This window comes from Lonchura striata, chromosome 6 (genome assembly GCF_046129695.1).
Source record: "Lonchura striata isolate bLonStr1 chromosome 6, bLonStr1.mat, whole genome shotgun sequence".
NCBI lineage: Eukaryota > Metazoa > Chordata > Aves > Passeriformes > Estrildidae > Lonchura > Lonchura striata.
Genome location: NC_134608.1, coordinates 6,619,963 through 6,645,705, shown reverse-complemented (window position 1 = coordinate 6,645,705; position 25,743 = coordinate 6,619,963). Strand labels below are relative to the sequence as shown.

The 25,743-nt window shown below is 40.7% G+C and overlaps 1 protein-coding gene across 2 annotated transcripts in view; it reads left to right on the top strand.

Annotated features, from left to right (window-relative positions):
- KCNH5 (potassium voltage-gated channel subfamily H member 5) overlaps positions 1-25,743 on the top strand; it is a 153,331-nt gene that overhangs the window by 30,709 nt on the left and 96,879 nt on the right. For both annotated transcript variants that reach the window (XM_021554525.3, XM_021554526.3), the window contains 2 exons: positions 8,047-8,162; positions 12,240-12,632. In XM_021554525.3, coding sequence (XP_021410200.1) covers positions 8,047-8,162; positions 12,240-12,632 — 509 coding nt within the window. The remainder of the gene's footprint in view (positions 1-8,046; positions 8,163-12,239; positions 12,633-25,743) is intronic.

Here is a 25,743-nt window from a genome sequence, read left to right as displayed (position 1 = left end):
AGCTGAGATTCCACTACTTTACTTACTTTGTTTTGTGCTTCTCCATTAGGCTTTTGGCATTAAAGAAGTGTCAAATTATCCTGGTTTTAGCTTCTTGCAGGGCATCTTCTTATGTCTTTTTCCCCACTGTATTAAGAAAGTCCCACTAAGGCATTTGCACATATAATCAGCTCATCACTGTGCCTTATTTTGATAAAGTAAATTAGTTCAGCTCCTTAAACCTCTGTCTAGACTGAATTTGGAGGTCTGTTGATGGCAGATACATGGATATTTTAGCTGCCCTTTAATCCAGCTCATTGGCAGCAGTAGGGATGAAGCTGTGGTGGCCTGGATTTCAGCCTCCCAGGTCCCCAGTGAGTTTCTGAAGCAATTATTGTGGCCAGGTGGGTTTCCAGCTAATTCCTCATTATTGCTCATTGCTCAGCCTCCAAGCCCAGTTTTTACTGTTATGTATCCAAAGAGCAGGTGACTTTTTGCCAAAGCCAATTACATGCTGAATTTCTCATCTACCAAGACCTTTGGATCCTTTTCAGACTGTTCTTTGCTTGGGACATTTTCCCCTCCTGTGCTGGAGTTACTATTTTCATTGCTTTTCTCTGGATGACTGTTTTCCATTTAAAATGTGTTTATGTGTTTTCATGGCACGTGCTCAGTCATCAAGCACATCATCCTCTTTGACTGCCCTCAGTGATTTTAACAATCCTCTAATCCTCCTGTCATCTGACACTTCTTTCAGTCATTTTATAAAAACTTTCAAACCCTGGAGACAAGCACTGAATGGGATGCCTGGCCACTGGTGTCCAGAAGGACCCCAGTAATAAATTTTAACTATTTTCCACTGCTCCTTGTTTGATACTCGCCAAGTAATAAATTCTTCACCCATTTAACCTGTAATTTATTGAACTGTGTGATCTCAATATCTCATTGAGAGTGTCACATAAGGGTCAATTTGGTGAAGATTGCTGTGCAAGAGGCTTTGGCCACTCTGGGGTGATTCAAATGCAGAACCTGGATGAGGTGATGTGATGGGAGGAGCACTTTGCTATCTGACCAACTTGTAAAAGCCAGTTAACTGACATTTACGGTATTTAGTATTTTCTTTTTTCCGCCTTCTTCTTCCTAAAATTTGCACCTGTTTTTATACACTTATGGGAACTAATTCCCCAGTGGCCCTGTGTTTGTGTATAAAGTTTAGCCTTATTTGCAGAAAAGTGAAATGTAAGAAGTTGGGCACTGTACATTTTACATTTTACATTATACATTTTACATAGACTGTACATTTGAGAACTGAAAAATATTTTGTAATTTTAAAATGTATGCCTAGTGTAGTCTAGAGTTATATAAATCTTAGCTCTCTTTATCAGTAGATCTCAAAATGGCTTGCAAATTAGGTAATTAGCATTATCTTCATTTTAAGGAGGAGAAACTGAAGCTCAGAGAGGTAAAATGATATGCCCAAGATTACCCATTAGTTCTTCATCCATACTGAGCTCCCCAGCAATTGCAGTGTATGGATGATAACTGGGAACCCAACACTGAGCAAGAAGGGAGGTTGGATGTAAAAATTATCCCAGGAGTGCAGTGCATTATCAGACAGTGGAACACACAGAGTTTCAATTCCAGAAATTTATCCCACTATTTTGAATTTCATTTTAATAGACTCTAAGTCCAGAAATATTTTTACTGCACCATGGGAATGATTGAACATTGTTTGACTATTTATCTGTTTATTCAGGAATCCTGTTTATTCCCCTCTGTCTCTAAAAACCCAATACTGGGATTATCAACTTTTTCAAAGAGACAGTGAACTCTTTCAGACATGCTTTGCCTGCAGTAAAGAGCAAACAGCCAGCCATTGTCATGATTTTACTGTTTGAGAGTGTAGAAATAATTTGGATTTATACATGCTAACTATTTATGCCAAAGGATGATCTGTGTTACCAGTTGAATTCCACACTTCCTAACTCTGAGCAGTGCTAGCTCTTTGCTTTTGTGGGTAAGTAATAAATTATATATTATTTAAGCATTGTGCATGTTAACTGTTTTGTGCTCCACAGTGAGATCAGAACAATCTTGCCACGGCTGGGATCTGTTCCCTGTGCTCCTGCAGGCAGGAATCAACACAAGCACTGCTGGAATTGCCCTCTGCAATTTTTTTTTTTGTTTTTGTTTTTTTTTTTTTTGTTTTTTTTTTTCCGCAGAATATAATTCTTAACCCCAGTGTATTCCCTGCAATCTAAGGTAGGGGATAATTCCCTGTTATACAGATTTAAAGTCATCATTATTTAAAACCAGACAAACCCTGACAAAAAGGTTAATTGCAACTCAGTAGATCTACATTGATGCTTTATTAGGGGAGCTAGTCATGTCGAGGTTTTTCAGAGCAAGTGCACCATAAAGGACATTCACATTTCACCTTGAGATGTTTAACTCTTCATAAACTCTGATGTATGAATTTAGTGTTAAAATAACATAATATAGTTTAAGAACTAACTTTTTTCCAGTGTGGCTGCTAGCTGGGTGGTTAAATCTGCATATGGAACTGTACAAAAACCCAGTCAGAGAGACTGCAAATTTTCAACTCTTAATTAAATTATGGTGAGAGTTCTAAAGGTTTTAGAACTAACTTATGTTTAGTTATATATGAAAACATTTTCTGTTTTGTGAGCTTTGTGAGCTTGGAAATCCTTCTGATGACAAGGTTTTGTCTCCACATAACCTTTAGGAAAGAGTCTTAGATGTCTTTTCCAAACTAAACAATTCAATGATTGTGTCTCATCCATTCCAGCATCACTTCTGCTTGGGGAAGCCTCCCTTGCTGCACTTTCTTTGGACAGATTTTACTCAGATTTTTTTTTTGTTTTTTTTATGCTCTGCCGTACACTGCATCAACATCTTGGACCTGGCTGGCGTTTCTCCCTGCCCAGGGAAGGCAGCAGAGAAGAGGAGCAGTGTTGGAGCTGGCTGGGGGTGTTTGTGTGCTGGATCCATCTGCAGGCTGGTGACCAGAAGGGCACAGAGAGGTTCCTGTGGCAGTGCAAGGGTGCAGCTGTCAGAAATGTGAAAATGTGAAGTCTCTGAATGAGTCTGGAAAGGATTTTGCACCCAGAGAAAGCAGAATGCAGCAGTGGAGGGGAGATTTGTGCAGAGCAGCTGCCACAGAGCTCTGCCCATCCTAGCTGTAAAAAATGATGGATTTGGGATCTCAGGGAGAAAGATGTGTGGCATAATACTGCTGTTGTTGGAGGAGAAGCTGATGGAAAGGCACATGCTGTAGTGAGAGGGATAGTTTGGACTTTCTGGTGGTGGAGGGACAAAAGGATCTAGCTCTAACCTTGAAATACCATTTCCCCCTCAGGAGCCATGCAGTTTTTGTAGTGGTGTATGAATCTATAAATTCATAAACTACTGAGTGGCTAAGTGAGCTCCTCAGACCCTTCTGGAAAGCTTTTCCTCCTCTGAGGAGGTGTTTGGGTGTTGACTATTCCCTACCTCCCCCCCTGCCCCCTGTGCTCCTGTACTTCCCCAGGCATCCTGCCACCACATCAACAGCTTCAACCAGTCACAGCATCTAAGGTTTAGAAAAAAATATTTTAAAAAATTAATTTGGTATTGCTGTTTTTATTTCTCTTCAGAGAAAGCTCTGTCTCAGCTGCTGTGTGAAGGACATCACAAAGTCATCTCTGTCTTAGACCCACAGTCAGAGGGCTGTCAAGTTGGTAGTCTGGTTTAGGGCAAGAGGCATGGAGAATAGTGGATGTAAATTATTTAATTGTGTCTAAAATGCATGGAGGAAGAAGGAAGTTGCCAGCTTGGAAGGGCAGCATTCCAGCTGGGCCAAGGCAGGGAGTAGTTTAGGCCATGTCTATCAGCATGTTTGCCTTCTTCATGTCCTGTTCTTGTAACTGTTAAACCTCCAGTTTACTGAGAATGCAGTCATTTTACCTTGAATAGTGGATAGAAACAGGCAAATATTTTGCTAGGTTCCTGTTTAAGAGATCATTGTTTTGGATCCTGAGAATGAATGCAGATCACGAGGGGTTTTTTTGAAGCAGGGGAACAAATGCTTCTTATTTGATCCATGGGTAAGAAAGTAATTAAAAAGAATCAGGGGAAACAATACATTTTTTTAATATGCTACTCCAGAAATTTCCATTTGAGGTGGTTCACATCTTTGTGTGGAACCTTACAAGTTTACAGGCTTCTCCTTGCAAGTTTAACTGCTTGTAAGGAGAAGCAGCTGCTGGCCTGATCTGGTGTGTGATCTGATGATGATGCTTTTTTCCCAAAAACCTGAGTGCAGTGGTGCAAGTTCAGGGTGCTTTTTTCAGGCAGTGCTGTGGAAGAAAGATGCAATCCAGCTGAGCTGAAGAGAGCATCAAAAGTGTTGCATTTTCTCATAAGTACATTTTTGGTTTTGCCCCTCTTGCACCTGCTATTTGTGCATCTCCTTTACTCTTTCCAGACTGAAAATATCTGTGAGGACAGACGGTCACTAATACTTGGGATAAAATTATCTTTCTTTTCAAGTGTCTGTCTAAAGAGGAAAAGAAAGGAGAGAATCGTTTGAAGAAACATTGACAGCAGTAGGCAGCTATGCAAATTTTCTGGTCTATTTAAACATACACATTGGTTTTAAATATAATTCCGAATTTGTCTAGTCTACAACAAGGTCAAGAAAGAGAGAAATGTACCCTGTGCAGATTATTTCAGACACGAGGCAGCCTGTATACATTTTCACCTTCCCACTCACAACCCAGCATCTTGCTGTTGCTGTGTTTTTAATTCTCTTGGGTTGTAAATAGGAAACAAAAGAACCTGGTACTTTTTTTCACACTATTGCAGATGGGTAGATTGGAGCAGGTAAATAATATTGGACTTGGTGCTGAGTTGGAGAAAAAAAAGTCATGTTATTGTATTCTGTGGTTCCAGTGTCCAGAATCATGGGCTTAACAGGGCTGAAAGAAAAGTGAAAATCTGACGTGTCTAAATGAGGCTGGAAGGGTTTTGCAGAAGGTCTGCTCTGGCACAAAGCAAAGCTTTGGTCTTGGTGGAGAAAGGACACGATGAAATGGTTTGTCCTGTGAAAAGAAGAGGTCACAGCAGATAAGCAGAGTGGTAACTTTGAATGCTAAAATGTGTGGCTTCTTTCTTTCACATGACATTGATGGTCTCACTGGTGGTAAAGAAGGATTTGAAAAAAAATGCAGTTTTTCCTTTCTTTTTATTTTTGCAGAAAAAGGTTACTGTTGTCTGTTATGCAGTTTACTGCTCCATCTTCCCTAACTTCCCCAGGAATTCTGCATTTGTGCTTAATGCAGGACAGATGCTTTTCTTACCTAGAACAGTGACAAGGGATTTCTTACCAGTTCTGCTTTTATAACAGTGGCATTTTGAACCCTGCATTTTTGTGAGAGGGATCTCTCAGCCTGCAGAGCACCATGACAGGGAAGATTTCTAGAGAGTGCATGAAGCCATCTCCTGTCATTGCCAGCCTCTGACTTTTCTCCAAATCCTCCTCACAGAAGTGCAGGAACTGGCCTCACCAGTGAGGAGGAGATGGGGGGGATCACCCTCCTGGACCTGCTGGCAGTTCTGTGTCTCATTCAGCCAAGAATTTCCACCATGGACACGTTCAGCTCGGTCCTCTGGGAATCCCCACACCATTTTCTGCCAAACCACTCTCCAGCATGGGGTTGTACCTTCTTATGTACAGGGCTTTTCACTTCTCCCTGCTGGACATCCCCATGTCCCTGTCAGGAGCTGGAGTAGATGACAACACTGCAATGTGACAAATGAGGGTGATTTGGGCTGCACCCAGCAGTTTGTCTCTGATGGTTTCGTTTTTGCTGAGCACTTTTCCTCGCACTCATATCAGCTGTGAGGCAGGATGACAAAATAAAGATTGGGGACTGGTCCATATTTGTCCTTATGGACCACAGGGAAATATTTTTCCAGGGGAAGAGGACCATGACTGAATTCATGAGTGTGTGAGTACCTGGAAGTGAGTGAACACCTTCTTGGAGGAGAGCTGCTCTTTTTCCCTGGTTCTTGCTGTGTGTTTGCAGTGACCCAAAATAAATCACCTGGGTGCAATGTGGCCTCCAGCAATTACTAGAAATGCTGGGGCAGAGCTGTCACAGTGCTATTACCAGGCTCACTTGGTTTTTGAAATTGCTAGTTTAGAAAAATAAAGAGCAGTTCTGACTTCTGTCTTAAAGCTGTCTCATTCTTGCAGTTTTATAGACAATTATGAAAAGCACAAGGATTTTTTTCTAGAAATTAATAGTTCACAGATCACTGCAGTCTGCCTTGACCTTGTTAAATAGAGAAAGTGCATATTCCTAATTGAATATCCCTGTAAGCTCCAGAAGCATAAGACATATCCAAAGCTCACATTTAAAGTTTACATTTGAAAAGTTAATAAAATGCTTCTATTTTTTACCTTTTCCCAGTGAATTTTTTATGTGCATTTTTGAGGTCATTTATAAATAGCCAGACACAAATGTTTGTGCAGTGCTGGTGGCGTGTCATGGTTTTTTAAGTTGTTCTGATTGTTAAATGATGAACAATGGGTTTACATTTGTGTGAATGCAGTATGTATGTTCTAAATGGCAAAAGCAAGTTTGTACATCATTTTTTCTTGAAGTTTTATTGTCTTTTCTGTTCCCTGCTCATTATTTCATCTCCTTCAGGGCTTCCCTTAACATTCCAAGTCCCTGACTCTTATCAACAAAAGGTATTTAAAAATAAGCACAGGTTGCCGAGAGCAGCTGTGGCTGCTTCATCCCTGGGAGTGTTCAGGGCCAGGTTGGATGGGGCTTGGGGCAGCCTGGTCTGGTGGAAAATGTCCCTGTTTATGGCAGGAGGTTGGAACGAGATGATCTTGAAGGTCCCTTCCAACCCAAACCATTCTGTGATTCTGTGATGATTCTAACATAGAAATACTGTGTTCCCTTTCTTAGATACAAATATTTTCCCTAATTTTTACCTACTCAGCATTCAGATTAAATGGAAGTTAAACCTTCTCCTGAACCCCTTTCCTGTCTGTAACTTGTTTGATATTTTATCCACAACTTTCTGATAAAACAGCATTATACCTGGCTAAACTGAATGTTCAGCATCTCCTTCCGTGTCCTTGGGAATGTCTCCTTCCTAAAGATCTTGGATTTTCAATTCTCCTGCTCAATACTGAGCTGCTACACTGCTGTAAATCCTGCTGTTTTCTTTGCTGTACCCCATCCACTGATGCTTCCACACCATCACAAACACTGGGGTGTTTTTCCAGCAGGAATGACTTGCTGACATGTCCCTGGGTTTGTGCTGCTTTCAGTAACAAAGAGCTCCTTGCTGGGTGCTGCAGGAAAATGTTCCTCACAGGCAATTCACTGTGTGGGTCCCAGGCTACAATTAAAGCAGATGTTTATCATTAGTATAATAGCTAAATTTATTTCTTAATGCCATTTAAAATCAAGCTATTAATATGACTTTAAATGCTTTATAATATTTTTTTTTTTAGTTTGAAGCACTGCTGCTGGTGCAGTCTTCTTAATTTTTTTTCCCCCAGTTTATTTTTGTCCATAAATATAGCTGGGGCAAAAACCAGTAAAGACTTAAGGATCAGACTTCTGGGGCTGCTCCAGTGGTCCTGAATCAGCAGGAGCCTTTCTGTACCTGGGAAGGATTTTCCTTCTACAGGATTTGCAGGCTTGGGAAGCCTTTGCAGAATTAGATTTCAGCAGCCAAGAATGTCCCCAGAAGGCTGAAAACACTATGTCATTCCTCTAACACAATGTCTCCAGAAGGCAGAAGAAAGAATGTTTTGATTCTTTTCACATTTACCTCTGTTGCCTTGAAGGAGCAACATTTTTCCTCTTTCTCAAGGTCTTTAAGCCCGGAGCCTGAAGCGGCTCCGTGCGGCAATTTAGAGAAACCATTCAGGTGTGAGGCTGAATATCGCTGAGCAGAAAGGAGCTTTATGAGCACTGGATGAAGCCTGAGTAGTTCTGATGTGATTTCTGACACGGTTCCCTTCTTTCCCTGCAGGCTGGACCAAGTTTGCCCGGCTGACGCGGGCGCTGACCAACAGCCGCAGCGTCCTGCAGCAGCTGACGCCCATGAACAAGGCTGAGGTGGTGCACAAGCACTCCCGCTTGGCTGAAGTAAGTGGGGTGGACACCAGCCTGCTCCCTTCCTGGGGAGGTGGGGGGGAAGAAAACCCATCCTAATTCCCATTGGGAAAGGATATTCTTAGAGGAAAGTATTTCCCCGTTTGATTTTTTCAGCCTCGCCTCCTCTCGTCGCAAAGCAGCACCACGTGGCAAGCCCACGTTTTTAGGACAGGTCATAAAAGAACTCTCTGTAGGTCACTTTTACTTAAATGACAAAATTTCTGTGCACACAGTCCTCAGCTTTCTGGTTGTTCCTTGTCGCTGTCGAGGCAGGACAGGAATGAGAAGACTCTGACTCAGAAGTGATAGAACTTAACTATAAACAATGTGAATAACAAGAGAGATAAAGAATTATTTACATTATTTTCCAACTCTTTCCCGGGCTTCTGCCTGGCTAGAAACTCTCCATTTCTCTCTTTGACTGAATCTGAGATCCACAGTTCCTTAACTTGGGGTGTACAGAGTGCTTCTCTACTGTGCTGTCTCACAGTGACATGGAACCAGGTTTGATGTCCTCGAGTCCCTCTCCTGGAAAAATGGGATTGTTTGACAAACCACTTTGGAAGTATCCCTGTGTAGGTACCCCTGGCCTGCATATAAACCCTGATTTTGACTTTCCTGCAAAGCCATTCCTACAATATTTCCCTCATCACTATTATCTTCAGAACTGATGAAAAGAATTCTTTGGCAGGTTGCAAATATCTCCTTAACAGTGCAGGTGGTGCAACAAGTGAATACCTTCAGGTTAACTTATGAGTAACAGAGGTGCTGCCTTCATCTTCATGTCCACTGGTAATGAAAAATAAATTGGTCAAAAATACAGGGTCAAAATATATGAGCTACTGAAAAAGACAGCCCTTGTGCCAGAGAACTTATCCTGTAGAACTGATAGCAGCTTTAAATGTTTCATTTTTTGGTTTCATTACCTTTCTTGGTTTTAGTGAACTTTGATAATAAAAATCTCAAATTATCAGAATGGAAACCCACAGTTTTCAGGTGTTGGCAGTGTGGCATTTTTCCCTTGAATGATCCCACGCCAACAGCTTGGATAAATGCTGGATTACTGACACCTCCTGCTTTTTAAGTTTATGACATTTCAGTGTCCTGTAAGTCCAGTTACAGCCATTCTTGGTCTAGTCTGGAGAAGGGAAGACTGAAGAAGAGATGGTAACAATATTCAAAGGAGTCCAAAGCAGCTGCATAGAATGAGGGAGGGAATTGTTCACCAGGGCCATTACAGCTAGAGGGAAAAAAAAAGGCAAGGGAGATTTAGATCAGGCAGCAGCAAAACCTCAGGTAAGGGAGTAGGTGTGCTCAGGAATAGCTGGGATGAAGTTGTACTCAGGAGCAGTTGCTTAAGTGTGTGCAAACTCCTCTCTTAAAAGTAGTTTATGGCTGTAAAGTGCTTTGTAGGCAAAGTGTTGTGAGGAAGTCAGACTGAGGAGGGGTTCACCATCACTGTACAGGCCCCATTTTCCATTTTTCTGTATCTGAGGAGGAGCATTATCTTCATAGCTCATCCCTTGCAGAATGTGCTGCTCACCTTATCAGACTTAACAGTTACCAGTCATTTTTATTAGCTGTACACAGGAATAATTCAGGCAGTCTGTGGTGAATGCAGCTGACTAACAAAGATATTGTGTATTCTTTGGTGATTAAAAATCCATGCAGCATGAAAGAAATAATCATTATAGTTCAATGGTCTCCACAGCCACTTGCCACCCACTCACCATGTCAAACTCAGCATGAGATTATGTTAAGAATAATAATTATGCTTTTACAGTATCGTGGGAGCTCCCAAGCACTCCACTACCAGAGGCACAGGGAAATATCGAGCATATGTTAATCGCATTCTGCTTGAGCCCTAAGTAGTTTATTTTCCAGCTCTAGTGAGGACATTTCCAGCTCCTGCCCCAGTGAACAAGGCAGGGAACAAACAGGCCTGAAGAAACCAGGGAAAGAAGTCCCAGTGCTGATTTATCAGTGAAGTGTTAGAAACTGATGTGTCCAAAGAGATACCTGGAGATAACAACCAAATTATGAGGCAAAGCCAAAATGGTGTGTTAAGTGCAGGTGAAAATTTTCACTTTGAAAGAAATTTTCACAAGGCAGCTGTGAGGAAATGATTGTGTTGATTGCTGCTTGAATTCCAGGGAAAACCCCATGGATCCATCAAGTTCAGTGTGCTGCAGTGGTTGCTTATAGAAGTGCTGACAGTGAGTCTGTCCTGGGCACTGGGGGAGAGACACTTTGAGTTTGATGTTTTTATAGGTCTGACCAGGGGTTTGGCATCTGTGCTTGTCTCTGACAAGTTCCACGGGGACCACACCACTCCACAGAGGGTTTTGTGTTACACTGGGGCTGCTGTGACACGAGGCTGCTGCCAAAGGGAGCAGCCACGGGCTCCTGGAGGTCTCTGCTGCTCTCTCACTGCTGCCTGTGTAGTGGCAGTGCTTTTCTGGCCATGGGATAAATTTGTGCAATTCTGCTGACCCTGTAGAAAAAAAAAAAAAAAAAAAAAGGCCAATTAACATAACAAGTTACAGCTCCACTGACTTTCCCTACAGATTGTGATTGCTAAAAATGGGCTTAGGGAGGGTGGGACCAGGTAGGCAGAAGCAGGTTTGGATCTCTTCAGCCTGACATTGGCCCAGATTTGACATCTTGGGGAGCCACATCACCCATCACAGACTGAGGGAGGCTGCTGTCTGATATCAGTATCAGCTTTCTCTTAAAAACATCTAAAAGACAAGACTGCAAAGAATTAATGGTGAATCCCTGTTTGTGGTGCTTGAGTTAATATTCTTAGTTATTATACAGTTTATTCAGAGCACTTTACTCCTCTCCATCCATGAAGGACCCTGTGTTTCATCAACTTTACACATCTGGGGCTGCTGTTTTCAGTTTAACTGCCCCTGGAAATATGGTACATCACCCCCAGTATGGGGCATGTGCAGGGCTGAAATGAGTTTTAATGTTGCTGTAATTACTTATTTTATCCCATACGGACTTCAGATCCCCAGATGGATCCCCAAATGGATCTTTCAGTTGTCAGGGCAATGAATTGCCACGAGTGTGTTCCTTTGGGCTTTTGTTTCTTGTGTTGGACTGAGATAAGAGGTAATTAGATTAGCTGGGAATGCCTTAAGTGAATTTGGCTTTGTTTTTACAGTGTTTCCAGTTCCACAATTTTACAGCAGTGAGCAAGCAGGAGATTATAGTCCTATGCAGAAAAAAAAAGAAATAATTACAGGAAATAAAGGAGAACCCACTAGTGATACTGAGCTTGTGGGAGCAACAACTTTTTGAAGAAAATATGAAAGAAGTGTGATATTGGCAGGGTTTTAGGCAGAAGTTGTGCACATGATGCCTCATTTTAGGAGGTCAGCCAGCAAGGCTGGGTCTGTTTCACCTTTGATAGGGTGTTGCTCTGGCTCAGCAGTGATTTAAAATGAGGTCAGGCACAAAGAATTGGTCTTGAAACTATTACAAATCTGCATGAGTGTTCATGTTTAGATTATGTGTTAGGAAGAAACTCCTTTCTGTGAGGCTGGTGAGGCATGGGAACAGGTTGCCAGAGAAGCTGTGGCTGCCCCATCCCTGATAGTGTTCAAGGCCGGGTTGTATAGGGCTTGGAGCAACCTGATGTAGTGGAAGATTCCCTGCCCGTGGCAGGAGGGTTGGAGATAGATAATCTTTTAGGTCCTTTCCAACCTAAACCATTCTATGATGCTGTGTTCATAGCTACAAAGCATATGCTGGTGTGGCAGTACCCAAAACCTCTGTATGGAGCCTCACTTCCCTTGCTGTTGGCATGCTTTCCCCTCAGTCCATCTGCAAAGACCTCTCTTTTTGCAGGAATATCCTGAGATGCCATGCTGCTCCCATTCATTGAGTGATAGCTGCCTCCATATATTAAATAAATCAGATTATTTAGAAACTGTGGGTTGCCTTGCAGTGTCCCACGAGCACAGTCCCATCTCTGCTGCTCCCCAAAGAAATCTGTAAGACCCCTCACTGGATCCTGTTCACTGAAAACAGGAACATTTGTCTCTCTGCCTCCTACAGGTTCTCCAGCTGGGATCTGATATTCTTCCTCAGTACAAGCAAGAAGCTCCAAAGACTCCACCACACATTATACTCCACTATTGTGCTTTTAAGACCACCTGGGACTGGGTCATCTTAATTCTTACCTTCTACACAGCAATCATGGTTCCATATAACGTGTCCTTCAAGACAAAGCAGAACAACATTGCCTGGCTGGTGCTGGACAGTGTCGTGGACGTTATTTTTCTGGTTGACATAGTTTTGAACTTTCACACCACCTTTGTTGGCCCCGGGGGAGAGGTTATATCTGATCCCAAGCTCATACGGATGAACTACCTGAAGACGTGGTTTGTGATTGATCTTCTGTCCTGTTTACCATATGACATCATCAATGCCTTTGAGAATGTGGATGAGGTAAGTGATTGTAGTCTGTCTAAAAAGGATTGTTTTACCTAAGGATTCATTTACAAGTTCGTTCCCTGGTGCCTTGTGAAGGCTGACCTAGAGCAAAGGCTGGACAGAGTTAAAGAATAAAGGAGGGATTTCTTAGAAGGCCTCAATGGATCCACCTTGGGCAGCCCAACCACAGCTACACTCAAAATAAACCCAAATAGTCACAAAATGGACAACCAGTCATGGGGGTCTCACACTTTTATATGGTTTGGTCTATTTGCATTTTGGAGTTAATTGTCCAAGTACAGCTTTAGGTTATGCAGTCCCATCCTTCTTGTTTTTCTCTCTTTGGTCCACGTTGTTTATGTTCTTGGGTCTGAGATTTGGATCATTTGTCCTTGGTCCCCAGCTGGAGCAGGAATTGTTTGTCTCCCTACTCTGTGAAGAGAGCTCACCATCCCCTGATACAAAGCTCAGAACTGCACACTAAAGCAGCACAGAATCTGAAAAATATAAAAGATAAAACCTGAGGCATCACCCAGTTCGTGCTCTGTGCAAATACAGAAGGGTGGCCTTGAGCTGCTGGGATTTGCCAGCAAGACATTCCTGTGTTGGTGGAGAGGTGTCTTGGGGTTCCAGTACCATGTGTGGATGTTTATTTTAGAGATGGGGGTTTCAGAAGGGCTTGAATGTCATCCAAAAGCATTGGTGCAAGTCCCTGTCAAAGTGGGCTGGGCCAGTTGGGATGTCCCCTGTCACCACCTTCCTTTTCAGCTCAGTCTTTGGGCAGTCCCAGCCCATTGCAGGCCTTGATTACAGTTCTGTATTTGCTCTGGCTGAAGCTGGTGACAAATTTGCCAGGAATGGCTCTGAATAAATATTTTTTTTAAATCCCGCCCTAGGATTTTTAAAAATCCTACCTTTTGAACTGGGCTGTAACTTTTTTTAAAGGCATTTTAAATGTTTGTTTGAGAGGGAGATTTATTTCCATTTTTTTTTTTTTTGGTACAATTCTTCAACTACAGCTAAAATTTGAAAACCTGTTGGAGGGGAGAGAGCATAAATATCGTAGATGGATGCTGAATTAAAGCTTTTTAACTGCTAAGTGCGTTAACATTTCTGCAGTTGAGCTTGCAGCCTAAGCTAATACAGAAAACAAGCAATAACTACAACAAATAATGCATGCACGAGTCAGTGTACAGAAATTCATTATTAAAATGGAACTGTAATGGTTTTAGGACTTGTTTTAATTTTTCTCTAGAGCTTTTTATCCTCACGGCCATAAACAGATTTGAACATTTTAACAGTTTTATCTTAGAACACCATTTAGTGGGGTTGTTTGTTTGTTTTTTAATTCTCAATTCTGCACTTATATATCCTCACTATATAAAACCTACATTCTTTTTTTTTTTTTTAATGCAGGCTTTGCTGCAAATTTTGTAGAGCTCCTTGAAAATTCCATCTCTGTCTCTGCATGCTGAGTAGCATCTTTTGACATGGTTCCATTTTATTTATAGCAAATATGACAGAAGTGATAATACTTGCAGCTTAAATTCAAGATCCTATGAGGGCTGTCCATCTGAAACCAGGTTGTACAGTCAGGCTGTGTAAGAAGGTGATATTAGCAAGGTTGTAGATGTAATAAATCTTTTTAAGGTAACCAGTTTCAGACTCAGAGGAACCTGATTTTTATAAAAAATGCAGCACTATCTCCAGATTTTTGGTTCTTTAATATGTAAAACAAACTTAAAATTTCTGTTGCCAAGCAGGACAGATTTAAAGGATGAGGTTAACCTCTTTCTCTAACCTATACTTGGGAAATAAACCATCTGCAATATTTGTGACAGGGAAGAGAATCTTGCCACAGAGCATTATAATTGAGGCACACCTAAAAGTGACAAACTTTAATCAAAATGTAATAACCATAGCAAGGTATCATGAATTCCAGTGGTCCTAGAGCAGCTGTCATTTGCTTTCAAAGAAATAAAACATTAACTCCTTTTTAATAAAGGAGACAACAGTAAGATTCCCTTGTCATGAAGCACTGTGTTGTGGCTCTGGAGCCTCCAGCAGGTACCAGTTTATATTTACTTCATTTCCCTCCCCTCCAACTCCAGCCTTCCCTAGTGTCTGAAAAGAATTGAAGTGATTTTGAAAACAGGTATGTAAACAGTCAGCCTTTCCTCCCTGGGTCTATATTTTCTCTTTTCCCTGTCCTTCAGGGGACATCTTATTTTTTTTGTGCTATGTCTTGATTTGTGACATTTAAGTCTTTTGAGCTGCTTGCTGTGTTCTGGGTGGTTGCAGTTATTAATGCTCTTTATCTTCATTTGGTTTTTAACATTTATTTTAGCTGGTGCTTTTTGCATTGCTTTTTGGCTCCCCAGCATCAGGGTGTTCAAACACTCTAAAGAATAAGTAAATCCATAATCTATATTTGGGAGAGATATTCTGATTAAAAACAATGTTTCTTGTTAGAAAGTGGATGTTTCCTTCTTAAGGCAAGTAGGGGAGAGGAGAGTTCTTTTAGCTCTTGAATCTGCTAGGTTTTAGCTCTCTGCCTTGGGCCTGGGTTGGATAAAAGTGTTGAAGTTGATGATTGTGGCATTTCAGATAAAGCTGCAGAAAATGAGTTCAGCAGTAAAAACCTTGGGTGCAGGTCCTGGTGCTCTTTGAGTTCTTGGTATGGTGGAGAGGGATGGACCCAAATCAGAGCGAGCAGCCCTAAAATCCAGCTGAGTGAAAGGTGACTTCCCAAATTTCCCTTGTTTTTCCCACATCTGACCCTTGTAGTCCCACATAAAGCATCAAATACATTTTGCTAGTTGTTAAGGAGCTAGGTGAGAAGGGGGAACACTATTGCAGGGGGTTTCTTTTCTTCCCCATGGGCAGATCTCTCACTCATTAAGAAGGATGTGTCCAAGGAGGTTTGGGATTTTTCTCTGTTGTATATGTAGACTGCTCGATGTGATACAAGTGCTTGAAGTGAATTAAGATGCCTTAAGCACTAGAGTACTATTTATAATGCCAAAATTAAGTTCTTCAAATGCAGCCAGTCTTGGCCAGAGTAGGAACTATGTCATTTCCCTCACAGACAACTTTAGGTGGAGGCTGGAGTTCCCACCTGAGGCAAACATGACTGAAAATCAAAGTTATTTTGTTGCTGAGTACATGTAGAGGCTTGGTAGAAGGATTTCATGGAGAGATTATGACACACAAATGGAGAACTGGGGGGGGGTTAAGATTATTTGAGGCAGAATTAGAGGTGCAGGTTTCCAGGGCTAGAGTTACAGAGCCAGGCTGTTGGATCTGCTCGGGGGGATTGGGATGTGTGAGAGGGAGGGGGAAAGGGAACATAATGAGAGACACCTTGCACAGCACAGAGAGATCTCAGGTGATGTGATGGATGAGGAATTAAGTGGCTAAGTGCTATTGAAAGGGTAGAAAAACAAGGTAAAATAGGCTGGAGAAAAATTAACTAATGGAGAATCCTTAGTGGGACATTAGATTTAGGCAACTTGTTAGGATGATATTCCCAGAAAATAAAAAAAATGCCTATCTTTTCTAATTGGGCAGCATATTCTGCACTGAAATACATTCTGGCTAAACAAAAACCACACAGAAAACCTTTCCTGTACAGAAGTGGGACAGGGGACAGCATAGTGGGGAATCCAGGCAGTTTTCAAGGAACAAGCCAGAGCAGACTGTGTGTGCTCAGAGTCTCTGAAACTTGGCTGATTTTTTTTTTTTTTTTAAGTATAAAAGTTCTCTGAGACTTCAGATTTAATCTAAAAGTGTCTGCCTGTCTCTTTTTTAACATTATGCAAAAAAAATAAAAGCACTAAACTTTGGATTAAAATGGAATATGGTGTTTGAACCCAAAGATTTTTGTCCCACGTGGTTCCTGTAGGAATTAGGATGTGAAGTCTGCAGCGACTGGAAATTGGATTTTTGTCATGAAGTTACATGTTGCTTGTAGTGTTTCTAATTTTTTTTTCTCTGAGTAATGAGCTGCATGTAACAACTCTTCCACTGCTGTATGCACTGGTTTATAAGATTTATGAAATCATGACTCCCTGCTTTTGAAGCTGGAGAATGATGTCACCTCGAGACTTAGCCTTTATAATGTTCTGTCTATTAGAGAGAGAAATATCCGACCTCTCTCAGTCTGGGCTACCAAAAAGTTGTTTGTAACCGTTTTCTCCATACAAGTCAGAATTATCAGTCTCATATTGTGATGGAATTGTCAGCAAATTTGCAGGTGCCCCAGGATGCTGATCAGGTATGGTCAAACCATGCTAAAATCTCCCTTTAGCACCAAATATTTTGATTGGCATCCCTGGACACCAGGATGTTGGGCAGGTGTTTGACTCTTGTCTTCACATGTATTTGAGCCTCTGCAAGTAAGTATTTTGAGTAAATATTCCCAAAATTAGATGGATGGACAAGCTTTTGGCCAAATAGAAAATTCTTCCATAAATTAAGGGTTAAATTCAGCTGAGAAAGCTTCTTACTATTTTGAAAAATCAGATTTTTTCCTGCGAATTTTAACTGATATTAATGAATTTCTGAGTTTGTCATGAAATAAAACCTAGAAGCCAGAAACATAGTCCTGAAATGACATGTCACATACTGTGAATAAAGGGACATGAAGTCAGGGTGGTATCCTGAAGGTTTTCAGATGAGTTGTATAAAAGATCATCCTTTCTGCAGAAATTAATTTTCACAAGCCAATGGCTGGAATTGAAAGCAGAGAAATTTAAATTACCTAAACCAAAGTTCTGTGCCTGTTGTTTAATAAGGTAAAACTACATGACCCAGTGGCCTTTAAAATTTAGTGATCTATGCAGGGCATGGTAAAGCACAGTTTCCTTGTAATTGTAATTTTCTTTTAATTGCTATTATTGATCTATTTCAGCACTCTCAGAAACGTCTTTGTATCACTGCAATTAATAGAAACTAAAATTGCAACGTCTGTAAAATTGAAAGCAAATAAAAGCTGATTAAGCTGCTGTAGCCATGTTCACACCTGCAGTGTTTTACTGCAAATATTCCCTTTGTGGGAGGTATTTGAAGGAGGGTTTTTGGGCACCAGGCTGAGTGGTGTATGCAAGGTGAAGATGAATTGGTGCCTTTCAAGAGTGTGACTTTGGCTCTGAAGTACAGTCTATGGCTTGCTAGCTTTTTGAAATCTAGGTGGCTGACATGGAGAAAATAATTCCCAGAACTAAATCCTGGCTGCAACCAAGTGTTAAACTTTGATGGAAATTCCTAGCAAGTAATGACAGAAGCACTAACCTTAGTACCTGGCATTTCCCCCCTTGTTATGCACTCAGAAGACAATTAAATATGGAGAATGCTGTCATTCTGTTGTAGTGTGTGAAAACCCACAACAGAATAATACAGTGGCATGGGTATGGTATTAACTTATAAATGTATCCACTGTAGGTATATATTTTGTAGAATTTCAACCATTTTCACCCCTTTCCCTTAGTAACCTCTATTACCCCATTGCACTGACTTGCAGAATTAGCTTTTATTCTAAGGTTTTGTTAAAGTTCTGCCACTGTTTAATAATCAGCTTTTTTTTTTTTTTCCCTTAATTAATTAACCAGCTACTTTAATGCTGTACAAGGTCTGGGATATGTCTGCAGGTTTCCCTATGGAGACACCACCTGAAAGTCTCCATGATGTGAGGGGCAACTTGTGAAAGGAAGGAGCTGAGCCAGAGCAGTGCAAGGGGTGGTGGGTGACCTGATAGCCTCATACAGCCCTCTGATGTGGGTTATGGCATACTGAACTGCAATTTGATGTCCCAGTGGTCTTTTTTAAATTCATTTTCTTCTTCTTCTTCTTTTTTTTTTTTTAATTTTACTTTAATGTGATGCATATATTACTGAGAAGCAGATGTTGGGTACAAGCCATTTAAATCAAATCTTCAGTCAGAGCTGTATAAGCTGATACAGAGTCCAGCAGAGGAAATTGTTTGTGGAGCCCTTTCAAGGGAAGCTTGAAGTCCTGTGTGATCCCTGTTGCTCACAAAGGAAGGGAAGGCTTGCAAAGGAGATGAGGAAATGAAATAATCTGATCAGATGCTCACTGAAGTGATGCTGATGGGAGCAGCACAAATTCCCATTTTGTCCTTCGCCCACTTTCCCTGTGTGAGTGAAAATACTGCCATGATACTGTCTTTTCTCCCTTTTTTTTTGGGCACAGTGATGCACTAACAAATTAGTAGTTTAAAATGCCACATCCCCCTTATCTTGCATCTAGAAAAAATGTTTTGAAATCACCTTTCTCTTTATAACCTCAGTTATTTACTGTTTGACATGTGCTGCACTGTATGGTTGTGCCATAAACAGTTCACTGGAAGTTTATTTATAATTTTACAGCTTATTGACATTTGGGTTAGAGGGGAAAAAAAAAAAGTTTCTCCATCCCCCTGGTCAAAAATCAGAAAATCAATCCCAAGCAATAAATTTAGGGATACTTTCAGAAAATTCATGAAGAAACCTACTTGCTTACATTTTGTTGTAAGGACTCAAATTTTTGCTCAGTGAAGTCACTACTCCCATTGCTTCCAGTGGTGCTGGGTAAAGTATTAACTGAGATCTGCTTGTATCTGGACCTGAGATCTAGTGCAGATCTGGTGCAGAAGAAGGAAAGCCCTTTATTCCTGTGTGTATCTACATAATTGAATACAACTCTAAATTCTGCACTTACAGTGGTGACAAATCAGAAATGTCACTGTTTTTTTGGGTTTCTTTGTCATTCGCTCATTTTGATTTGTAACTATGCAACTTTATTATATTAATTGTTTACCAAGAAATAAAGATTTCTGAGACAAATTGAAAGATTTATTTTAACATTAACTCCAGTAAAGCAGAATTAAGGAGCTAACCAGGGATTCTGGACCTAAGCTCTACTTAAGTAGCTAAGCACGAAAATTTCTTTTGGGAATGATTTGCTGGTTGCATTTCAAACAGCCTTTTACCTCCCCCAGGATACTCCTCCTGCACTGCACAGAGCAGGACGTTTTTGGTTGTGTGCCTGCAGGTTCACCTGCTCATATTGGCAGTGCTCACCATTTCAATCATTCCCAAAATCTGCAAGCACTTTGTTTTCTCTTACATCGTGTAACTAGTGTTTGGTGGAGATTGCCCAAGGCTTAGAAAAATCCTGCCTCTTTCACTGCTTCAATACTTTAATTACAGAATTCACAGAATCAGCTGCGTGATTTAATTGGGTGATTTTTGGTTTTGTTTTTTACTTCTGGTGAAGAGAAAGGTAAGGAAGATTTTGCCCACGCATCTTTAAAGAAAGTATTTGGACTGTATTTCAAAATGTGCTAAGCATGGGATTCACCTGATGAAACATGGGGCCAGGCATTTTCCACAGGGAGATACAGGCAATTTGGGGCATGGCTCCTAATGTTCTAAGATGCACCTCCAGAGTCAATCTGAGGAGTCATTCTGCCCTAAAATTTCTATTTCTCATCCTTGGATGTAGTGGCATTACTGTGACTAGCTTAGATGCAAACTCCTCTGAGGTCTAGTTTGGGCTGGGGTGAAATATATTCCCCGTTGAGACTGTATTTGTCTCACTTTGATTTTTCAAAGGATAAAAGCAAAAGCAGAAAAAAAAATAGGTATAAAACTCACAGGGTCATTTTGAGTCTCTGAGTCATCAGCTTTGGTGAGCAGGTTCATTGTGTCACCCATCCTGGTCAAATATGTTAATTGTATCACCCATAAACTGGTCAAAATACACCTTTCTTCATGATGTCTTAATAAATCTCTCTTAATTTGCAGTCTGTGCATTCCTCCCTGTGCCAACCTCCTTGGTTAAATATTTCTTTTCACTCCCTCATGTTTATCTCCTTGATGTGCTTAGAAAGAAGTCATCCCTCCTCTGCATAAACACGCCTATTTTCCTTTCCTTAGTTTAATCAGACTGATCTTGTCTAGACAACTCATTTATGAAATTTTATGAGCATTTCTGTGGCTGTTCCAGCTGCCTTTCTCTGCAGGAAATGAAGTTCAAATACATCACTTTAGGGCATAGCTTTACAGATTACTCCAGGTGGAGAATTCATCTTCACTTTGCAACTGGGGTTTGGCTTTTCCTTTTGATGATGGAAACATTCAACTGATCTGTTCTGGAGCTGGGTTAACCTCTGCTGTGAGTGCAGCTCAGTGATTGCTCTGAGTCATGTGGGATGGGTGTGTGGGATTAGCCCACATACCCAAATATTTATTTTTCTCAGAAATCTTCAGTTAAAGATCCCTGTAGTTGTAGACATTTTTGTTAAGTTGTGCTGTAATGGATGCCTTGGGACTCTATATTGTCAACCTTTATCACATTTCCCTTTATTCCCACATGGTTATTCTCTGTTCCTGGCAGTGTGTTCCAAAGGTGCCATTAGTAGATTCTGTGACCATATACTATTTCTGTTTGTGTCACTAAGAAACCAGAAAAATCATTAAGGGTCACCACTTGTAACCCCTGCTAGCCTGCCTTTTTAGGATTTCCATTTTTCCACCATGTCCACAAGTTCTTCAGTCACTCTGGTATCCCAGTGGTGGTCCCTGTTTTCCCTGTGTTTCATAATAATTTCACCTCTTATGTTACAGAAATACTGAATTTATTTTATTTAGAAAATGGTCTGTATTATCAGAGAAAACTATCAGGAAACTTTGGATGAATCCCATCTAGGCTAAGCTTAGCTAAACTACTGCTCCACTGATTGAATTTTGATTTGCCTCAAAGTTTCTAATTACTCTTTTCCTTAACATTTGTTCAAGTAATGTATCTGTTTATTTACTTCTTCATGCATTAGATTTTCTGGGAAATATCAACACCATTTTTGGAATGCTTACAATTAATTTAATTTTTAGCCCAAGCCTGGATTATTTTTATTTCATTGCAGTTTGATCACTTTCGTTGATTTTTTTTTTTTTTTTTAATTTTGAATTTGAAGAATCTTTGGGTATTTGTTTTCATATTTTTTGGAAGGAGAAGTTCAATCTGGCATTTAGCAATTCTTACTTTATCACTACTTCCTCTCTAAGGTGTAGTTTTCTGGGTGGTTTTTTTTAATTTTTTATATATTGCAAGTTCTCTGCTTCTGTTTTCTTCCTCTGGGTGATTATTTACTCATTTATAACTGATACCCAGTTTTACAAGTTTTTCCCTTTCTTTGAGTTACAACCTTTTGTACCTTTTGATGTAAGGATATTCCAGGTGTCTGACTCTTCTACCTCTCATAGTCCACCTGTCTTTACTTATTACTATCTCCAGTTCAATATTTATAATTTACCAGCTCTTGCCTTTTAGAGAGCAAGCACCCCAGTCCAGTTTAGTTTGTGATTGTTCACTTTTTTATGAACTGATTCAATTCCTCCTTCAAGCCAGTGGGGACTTCTGCAAAGCCCTGCCAGGAGTGAAGTGTACATCACATTATGTGGAGTAATTTGCTGTTAAATGAAGAAATGAGCATGCTGCTGCATCTGCAGAGCATCTCAGCCTCCTGTTATTAATAGCATTTATTCCCCAAGCTCATCTGGAGCAGGATCAGTCTCACCTTGGGTGGCAGTGCTCTGCAGTGTGTTTCTCTGATCCACAGCACAGGTTGGGTTGCTGTGCAGATCCAGCTCTCTGGGTTTCTGGGGTGGGTTTGGTTTCTCCTCCCAGCAGTGACAGCCCTCAGCTCCTGTGTGCTCAGTGGGAGGGGAGGGAGGTGATTCCTCCCCTCCCCGTCTGTCAGAGCTGGAGGTTGCAGGCAGGTGGGGTTGATCTCTTCCACCAGGCAGCACTGACAGAACAAGAGGACACAGTCTCAAGCTACGTCAGGTTTAGGTTGGATATTAGGAAATTTTTTTCACTGAAAGAATAATAAAATACTGGAATTGTCTTCCCAGGGAGGTGGTGGAATCACCATCCCTGGATGTGTTTAAAAAAAGACTGGACTTGGCACTTGGTGCTGTAGTCTAGTTGTGGTGTTGGGGCATAGGTTGGACTTGATGATCTTAGAGGTGTCTTCCAGCCTCATTATTCTGTGATTCTGTGATTCTATGGGGTGAATTACCCCCCTGACATGCCCACTGCTGCTCCCCAGGGAGGAAGGATGGGCTGCTCCCAGGGACAGGGTGGTTTGCCATCAGCTTGCAGCATTCTGTGGGATCCAAAGGGTGCTTGGAGCTCAGTCCATGCTGTGGCCACACAAAATCATTTTCCCCATTTGCACAGAGGTGAGCCCTGGCTGCAAAATCCTCTGAGGATTGGGTCACTTTGGTGGAAGTTTTGCCGTAGTTGCTTGTGTCCAGCATTAAGATGCTAGTTTAAATTTGGTTTAACGTCTGTATATGGTGCAATCACCCTTTGCTTGCAGTTGCAACATTTCCTACCAACATTTCATAGCTCTGGTTCTTGGCCACCCCATAAATTCTTCAAAGCCACAGTGTGCTGAATGTTAAAATTGAGTGAAAAGTTGTTCTTTTTTTCCTCTGACCTTTTCTGAGACAGTGTTTTCTATTAAATGATGCAGTACTGATCCTCATTTTCAAAGCTTATTTTCAAAGTATTTCAGTTTTAGAACACATTTAAAATGCGTATTTCATTTCTTTTTGTTGCGTGTGTACCCACAGCTAACAACAAATAAATAAATAATCATGGAGTGAAATCTAATAGAAAAAGTGCCTAGAGTTAAAAACACATTATTCCCTAGTAGAAAGAAAAATATATGCATGATTTACCATATCAGCATACTGGGATTTAATTTTGAGGTTTATGCAGAATTTTGTATATTTAGATGGTTGAAACTAATGGCTGTTTTTGGTTTTTTATTTTACTTTCAAAAAAAACCATTTATGCAGTAATTTCCAACTTCAGGAAAGATTAATTAGATTAGCAAGTAACCAGCTATTGTTTTTCAGATTTTACAAACATGCAGCTCTGCTATTCAGCTGCTCCTTTAGTGTAAAACAGACTCTACTCTTTTTTCCCTGGCTTAGGAGGTTTTAGATAGAGTCATTGTGGGCTCAGATGATTTCCTGCCCCTGTTAACCTTCATTTTCCTTTGGTGACAGTGTTCCCTTCATCCTCTTGCATGTCTGGCTCCTGACCCCTGTATAACACAACTTTATCAGCTTCATCCTTCCTATTGCCTGGCTTATCAGGGATTCATTAACTGCAAGAGAACTTTGCCCCCTGTTCTTGCTGGAGGTGCAGAGATCTGTTCCCACGCCGTGCATGGCAATTTTGGGAAACATTTGTCTCAGTCCCGTGGCTGGAAAAGTTCATCTGGATGCAGACACACAGCTTAGACACTTCTTTCGTTCTGGAATATGGTAGTTTGAAAGTGTGGTACCATCTAGGGTCTGAAATGGCAAGAGTCAAGTAGTTTAAAAGGAAGGATTGGTCCCTCTGCATGTCAGACTGAGTGCTGTTATCACTTGTGACTCCACTATCAAATTTAATTTCCCTTCTTAGTGTATCAAGAGGATTTGAGAACACAGATTTTGAAAGGTGCTTGTGTCAAGCAACTTGGGCTTTGTTTAGTCATGAATGTCTAAGTTAATTCCAAGTTAAACATCCATCCCTCAAAAATATCTTTTTGGATAAATTTGACAGACTCTACGTCTTTTGTACAGCTTCAGCTGTCTCCTGAATTGAAATGGTGGTACAAAAATGGCTGGTTCAGAACCACTGCTCTTGTCCTCTCCTGATCCAAAGGCCTTGAAAGTCCTCGGGAAGGTCTCCCGTGACTCACATTTGGAATAGTTAAATGGATGATGTGTGTCAGATGGGATTTTGGTTCCAAACTTGACACCCAAAACGCAGTTTTGGAGTAGGTGGTTTTTCAGATTTCTGCAGCCGAGATGATTGATGATGAGCAAGCTGAGTGTCCTCATCTGATTAGGATGTGATAAAATACATAAGCCAAAACCCCAAGGGGCTGGATTGGATGGCTGATAACATAAGGAGATATTCTCAATTACAGAACGCAGCCTAGCAGCTGTTCCAGACAGTTGGTCCCGTTGAAATGGCAATGGAGTCACAAATGCTCCTCCCAGAAGGTTGGATCTCCAGTATCCAACAAGTGCTTTATTCACACCATAAATAAATCCAAACTGGATTACATGGCCCATTCACCTTTCTGTTTTGATTTCTGGGTGCTAAAGTTACTTCTGTCAGAGCAGATGCCCATCCTGCAGTAGGAGGGTTTTCAAAGTATTCATTATGGAGCATAATTACAGTTAAAAGAAAAATGCAATTAAAGGCAGCCTGCAATCAATTGAGTTTAGAAAACTGAATTTCTTAATTGCCCAAATGTAATTCAAGGCTGTTAGTCTTTCACATAACTTCTGTCAAAGATGTTGCTGAATCTGAGACAAAGCTTTGCCTATTAACAATTGTGTATTAATTGCTGGCAATTTTATAAGTATGAAGGTACTAGCTTGACCCAACCAGTAGTTAGTGCATATGTGATTGATACATATATGTATATATACTCTATGTGTGATATGTCACATATTCCTTTAGCATTTGTTTAGTTGCTGTTTCCTATATAGTGCTTTATGGAAGAGGCTTTTGAAGCTTCCAATATTGTCTATTTTGGAATATTAGACATGAGATGTGAATATCTCTTGTTTTTTTGGCTTAAGTAAGGGGTCAAACTGAACAGGCTTTAAGATTTGCAGTGAAACTTGCTTAAATGAATTGCTCTTTGGAAATAATACATTTCAAATAAATAAATTACTCTTTGGAAATAATACATTTCAATGTCAGCTAAAATGAAATATTTCTCTTTGTTTTATACATAAAAGATGTGATTGTTACCTTTGCTTAGGGGAAAAAAATGACAGCACAAACTTTCTCCCAGACTTTGGAATAAATGCTGTATTTTTGTATTATTTGTATAACTGCTAAATTGTCCATGTAACTTAGAGAAGATGAAGTGTGGGTGGGAGATGGAGGTCACTGTGTAAACTCTTCTGTTCAAGGGTTGTTTTTGCAGTAAAAAGTATAGCGTAAGCTGTGCCACTGGGACAAACTTCAACTACTGGGTGTATAAAAGGGCCCCCCAAGTTTGAATTCCAGGTTTTTAACTCCTTCCATGGTCTTAATCCTG